Here is a 6,097-nt window from a genome sequence, read left to right on the forward strand (position 1 = left end):
GGTGTCGACAGAAACTAAGCACAAGACACAGAATAAGGGAGATGATTTTCACTTTGTAGCAAAAAAAAAAGAGAGAGGGTTTTAGGACAAGATGAAAAGAGAGAGGGTTTTGTGCTTTTGTTGGGGTTTAGGGGATTGGGGCAATGCAAACAGAGCCAAAGTTTTGGACAAAGTTGGGTTTTTCACTTTTTCTTTGGGTGTATCATAGCACAGTAAGATGGTTTAGCTATGAGAAATTGAGAGTCGCAGAGACCTGGTCATGCGAGTCATACAGAGTTACAGACCGGCCCCTCAAGGATGAAAACAGAGCAAATTTTCCTCATTTTTTGTATTTTCTGATCAATTTTTTCCCTCTCTTTAAACATGAAAATAAATAGGACTAAAGGGCATGATAAATTACATTTTTATTCACATTAAATTGAAAATTATAATATATAATTTCTCACGATGCTCCATATGAGTGAAAATTACAAGTATATTTACTAACGAGAGAGTACAAGTAAACAAAATGCATCTCTAAAGATGTGCTTTTGAACTTGAACTTATCACTTTGCCAAAAAAAAGAACTCTAACTTATCGTGATGAACTCCTATCGGATTTTACGTGGTAACGCAGTAAATATATAATTTCAATTGTTCATCATTGGTGTAAATTAATCGAGACAATAGGTCTCCCAAATCTCTAATTCTAATACATTATGGTTCATATGGTTGTGTTCATTTTAGTCCTGAACAATTTCTGAAATCATGAGAGCTCTAAAAAACTAAGTCATATCATTCTCATAGAAGTGACACACTACTACTCTCATAGTTTTAATGATATTTTTTCATATTTTTCTTGATAACAAGATATTAGTATCATATTTTACTTGATAACAAGATATTAGTATCCATTGGATGTAATAAGAAATCCTAAGCACGGTTGCAAAACAACACACATTATTATAGGAATGGAGTTAGTTGCCTGTTCAACTAATTGAACTATTCCCAATAAGGTTGCATATTGCACTTAGATCATAGGATCTCCAAATCAACTCGGTTAAGTTTTTGTCAAGCAAATTCATTGAATAATGGCTCAGCTAATTCTCCTCAATCATCTACTTTCTCTCTAGTCACACCTGAAAACAATTGATCCATGAGATTGACTATAAACTTACAAAAGCAAATTCCATTTGAGAGCAGTAGTTTGACATGTATGTCAAGGGCTCAAGGTTACTAGTAGTGTCTTTCCAATTATAAACAGTATATTAGACACCCCCACCTTTTAGAAGTAAACATGTTTCATCAGTATTATAGAAGTGCAATTTTTTTTTTTTTGGTCTGAAGTGCAATTTAGATTGTAATGCATGGCATCTCCAGTCTCCACAATCCTAATATATGCTCTATCTTCTTTGGATCTCTCATCCACTTTATTGATTGTTGGGTGTTTGAGTCTCTCATTTTGAAGCATTTCTCAAACGCTTTCCTTTTGTCTTTGAACTTTCCGAGTTCCTATAGCTACATCCTATGAACAGTCAGCAAACTATCTAAAAATTGAATGGAGGATAAGGCGATATTAGTCCCTCCATAAATAGGCGATATTACTAATTTTTTTGTATTTTGCATCTGCAATTCACAATACAAATGCATTTGCATTGCTTTCCTATGAAAATTTCACAAAACTTGAATCAAATGCAAGTTTCTACCTTTCTGAAAAAGATTGTGATGGATGGTGGATTACACATGCCGTTTCAAATATCTCCGCATCAAATTTATTGAAGATCATATCTGAATAACAAACTGGTAGATGCCGTTGTCCTGTGATCAATTTGATGGACATGACTCTCTCGTCATACTTAGCAGTTAATTACAACATTTGTTTGCTGCTAAATTACATCCTGGAAACTAGATTAAATAACCATTAGTGATTAGTGCATCATACATATAGATAGGTAATATGCAGAGAATGCAGGTGAACACACTAATTGCATGTATAAACTGCTAACTACAGAAAATTAGGAATCCTTCATTCTCATTTAGCAGGTCTTGCAAAACTATCCATGTCTAACTCCTGGTGTCCATTAGCTTCTTAATCCTAGCTAGAAGTAACAAACAAAACACTAGGATTATCCACAGTCATATTTCTCTTTTACACACAACAAAATTTTGTCTTAGCTAGAAGTACAGGGTTTAGACTGCCAAATTCAAGAAAGAGTTTAGACATTGCTACCAACTCAGAGAAAGCTCCATTTGATTAACTTTCAATGAATCAACTCTTCCCAAAAGTATTTGCTTTCAACACCTGAACCACCTTTTCAAGCCTGTAAACCTTAGCTTTAAGCTCTGAAACACGTTTTTCATATGAAGTCATGCTGCTGCTGCCATCTTCCCATTTCTCAAATAAGGAGCTGCTTCTTGCCTTGCTTCTCATTACATTTTTCATTTTCCTCTTACCCTTACCTCCCCAGATCAAAGCTTTAATCAATGGAACCTCTTTCTCCAATCTTTCAGACTTCTTAGTATTAACAAAAGTACCTTCATCTGCAATTGAAGGGTTGATGCTAGCACATTCCAGTTTTGCAAATAAAGAGCCGCTGCTAGTACATTCTTGTTTCTCAAATAATGAACTGCTGCTAGCACATTCCCGTTTCTCAAATAAAGACATGCTGCAACCACATTCCAATTCATCAGATAAAGAGGTGCTGCTAGGACATTTGTTGCCGACGATGCTCACCATATCATTACTTGGACTTCTTTCCTTACTCATGATTACCTTGTCCAGTTTCCTCGGATCTTTACTTCCCCAAGTCACCACTTCACTACTCAACACAACTTCTTTCTCCAGTATTTTTGACTTCATAATATTCATAGAACTTTCATCTGCAGATGAAGATGCAAAGATTTGATCGGGACTTGATAACTTTGCACTGTCAGTACTTTTTCTAGTTTCAACAGTTTTAAGCTTCTTCCCAAGTTTCAAAGCCTCTGATATAGTTAGATCATCTTCGTCTATAGGATCTCCAGCTTCCATTCTATTCCTTTTGAGAGAAAATCCTGGAGGACCAAAAGAATATTCACCCTCATTCCTTCCTGCAGAAACCCGCACAAGTTCTTCTGAATTCTTTGGAGAACAAATACAAGGAATGGTGGCATCATTTATCAAGTCTACAGATTTCTTAACTTTCTTTTTTGATGGCATATGTCTCTGTTCGAGGCCTGAAACTGATTCCTTCCACCAATTTAAGTATCTAATGCTAACATCTGCCTCAGAAAGCCTGGACGGAAAATACAATTTCACGTTGTCATAATTTTGGCTGTGTCCAGAAACAGAACACGGAAGGTCTTGATCAAATCCAAATTGTCTAGCTACTCTATGTGGAAGGTACTGCTGTATAGTATCAAATCCAACTAACTCAGCCACCCTCAAGCACATGGAAAATGACAATAGTTCATCATCCAAGCCTGCACCAACCAAAACCCACTCTTCCTTTTCAACATAGTATTTAGGAAAATTCCAGTTCTTAATGGCCATGGCATAAGGGCGCCACATGAAACCTTCACCTGCTGAGTCTAAAACCCTCCTCATATCTCCAACATTCAGACAGTCTACTTTATCCCACCGAGCCAATCTCGGCTCACCATAGCATATAACTTTGGGCTTTGGCCTAAGTTCCAGAAATCGTTCCCAAGCCCAAATCTGAACTAATTGAAACTGTGACTTGATTATGAGTTTTACAAAAGCATTCTTGGCATTTAATTCATCTGAAGATGCAATTGTCCCTTTGAGTAGACCCAAATCTCTATAAATGTGAGAAAGAATAGCTGGTGCAAGCGCAACTCGAATCCCCCTAGCTAGACGAATTGCAATGGAGAAAACAGCCTTATTGACTGCATTGAAAGAATTATGGAAAACATACCTGGACAGCCAGAACACAAGGAATGCTTCGTGCTCTAATTCGCTCCCACTCTTCATGAACTTCTTCATCCATAGGTGTGTGTAAGCACCTCTAACCCCACCCTCGCGATTGTAAAGTCCAAATCTCTCTTCCTCAAGTTTGTCTTCTATTTCTTTCAGTTCTCTGCTTTCAATAGGACTTAAAATGGAGTCTCCCAAAACCGAAAAGCCTCCCAAAACCATAACATCCTCCAATGTGATAGTTGCTTCACCCCATGGAAAGATGAAGGTGTTGGTCTCACAACACCATTTCTCTGCAAACCCACAAACCAAATCCTTTTTCTTTTTGATTTGGTACGTGGAATTGAAGATGGCTTCAAAGACACCAGCTTTCTTCCATGTAGATTGGTGCTTAGAAGCCAGGTGGAGAAACCAACTCTGCAAATCTTGGTTGTGGGAACGCCATCCAAGGAATTGAAGCTCTAGCTTTTTTGGGTCAAAACGGGGTGCGAGGGAGGAAAGACAGTGAGGGAGATTGAAAGGAGGTTCATAATTGGAGGAATCAAGGAGAATGGGTTTGAGAAAATAGGCATTTTTGCGAAATGGGTCTCCACCAGTTGGTGAAACCATGACCATTTCTTTCTCTTCAATCATGGTGCCAAGACGAGACAAAGATTATGGGAGATGATTGTTGCTCTCTAGCAAATAACAGAGAGGGTTTTAGAGAAAGAGAGGATTTTGTCGTTTTGGAGTACAGGGGATTTGGAATAGAGCCTGTCTTTTTGATTTTGTTTTTGAGTGATCATGATTCATAACACAGACGCACAGTAAGATGTTTAGCCTAAAGAGGAAAGAAGACGTTGGGAGACCTGGTCTGCTGGTCATGTGACTCGTAAACGTAAAGACTGACCCCCCAAGTCCCCAACTCCTCACTCCTCAGGGCTTCACCCCATTTCCATTTCTCTATCTCTCTCTCTCTCTCTCTCTCTCTCTCTGTGTCCTTTTTTTTTTCTTCTTATTTGAGAAAAATCAAACCTTTAATCTAACCCAATTTCTGACCCTCACGACTTGTTTTTTATCTCCTATTTTTCACCTGGGAATGGATTCTTGATTTATATTGTAAAGATCCATCTGACCCGTCCAAAGCAATCAAAAATTTGAGAAAGTAACTATTTCATGATAGATCTTTTTGAAAAAAAAAAACTCTTTCATGATGGATATAAATCAAAGGGTGATATAAATGTTACATCATATAAATTTCCAAATATGAACATTTTTTTACCAATAAATGGAACTCGATCAATGATCATTCATCACCAAGTTATGAACAATGAAGGCACTTAAAATTGTTCAATAATTAAGTGACTTCCCACGAAAAGATCACCTCAAGAGAGGAGAGGTCGTCGGGAGTGTCACCGGAAGTGGGTGATAACAATCGCCAAAGGTGGATGCTCATCACTGGGAGGAAACAAGAGGAGTCAGTAAAGTTTTAAACTCTCATTTTTTAGAAATTAGCAATTACCTTATGAAAAAGAAATTTCCTTCAATTGCATAGTAACTTTTTAAATTTCTATCAATGTTTCCCTTATCGTAAATTTTCAATGACTATTCAATTTTGATGTTAAGCTCATCTCACAATGTTACCAAATTGGAACTTGTACGAAAGAGGTAAGCTATTTTTGCTAAAGATTAAAAAAAAAAAAAATACTCACAAGTGTGATGCATGGCTAATGGTAAAATGAGATAAGATCATCAAAAGTAACAACATGGGTACTATTGATAAAAAAAAAATTTAAAATTATGGTGCAATTGAAGTGAGCCGAATAATCATTTCAACTTATTATTTTTATCCTTACAACTAAATCGAATAGCAGTTGAGCACGATTGAGTACAGAATCAACTGACTATCTCAAGAGATTTTGTGTGAAAAATTAAGGCCTCGTTTGGTTCACGGAAGGGAAATCAATTCCCTTGTCTTTCCAGTGGGGAAGGGAAACTAAAGTTCCTGTCAGGTTTCCTTTCCTGTGTTTGGTAAAGCAGGGAAAGCATCCAGGAAAGACCATTTGATTAATTGATTTCCCTTCCAGTGTTTGGTTGGTGAAGGAAAGAAAAGTAAAAATATAGCTATGTTTCAATAATACCCTTGTATTTTAATAAAAATACAAACTATGTTTCAATGGGTATATTTGGCAATTGTATATTTGAGCAGGGTTATTATTGTCCA

General features: G+C 36.9%; 1 protein-coding gene across 1 annotated transcript; it reads right to left on the reverse strand.

The window, feature by feature from the left end:
• Positions 1-1,990: 1,990 nt before the first annotated feature.
• On the reverse strand, positions 1,991-4,812 carry LOC133732513 (uncharacterized). Its single transcript, XM_062160071.1, has one exon. The coding sequence runs from the start codon at positions 4,525-4,527 to the stop codon at positions 2,248-2,250; it is 2,280 nt and encodes a 759-aa protein (XP_062016055.1). The 5' UTR covers positions 4,528-4,812; the 3' UTR covers positions 1,991-2,247.
• Between the last annotated feature and the right edge of the window lie 1,285 nt (positions 4,813-6,097).

This window comes from Rosa rugosa, chromosome 2 (assembly GCF_958449725.1).
Source record: "Rosa rugosa chromosome 2, drRosRugo1.1, whole genome shotgun sequence".
Taxonomy (NCBI): domain Eukaryota; kingdom Viridiplantae; phylum Streptophyta; class Magnoliopsida; order Rosales; family Rosaceae; genus Rosa; species Rosa rugosa.

Coding starts and splice junctions, on each gene's coding strand:
- LOC133732513 (XM_062160071.1), bottom strand. CDS start 4,527: ATGATTGAAGAGAAAGAAATGGTCATGGTTTCACCAACTGGTGGAGAC.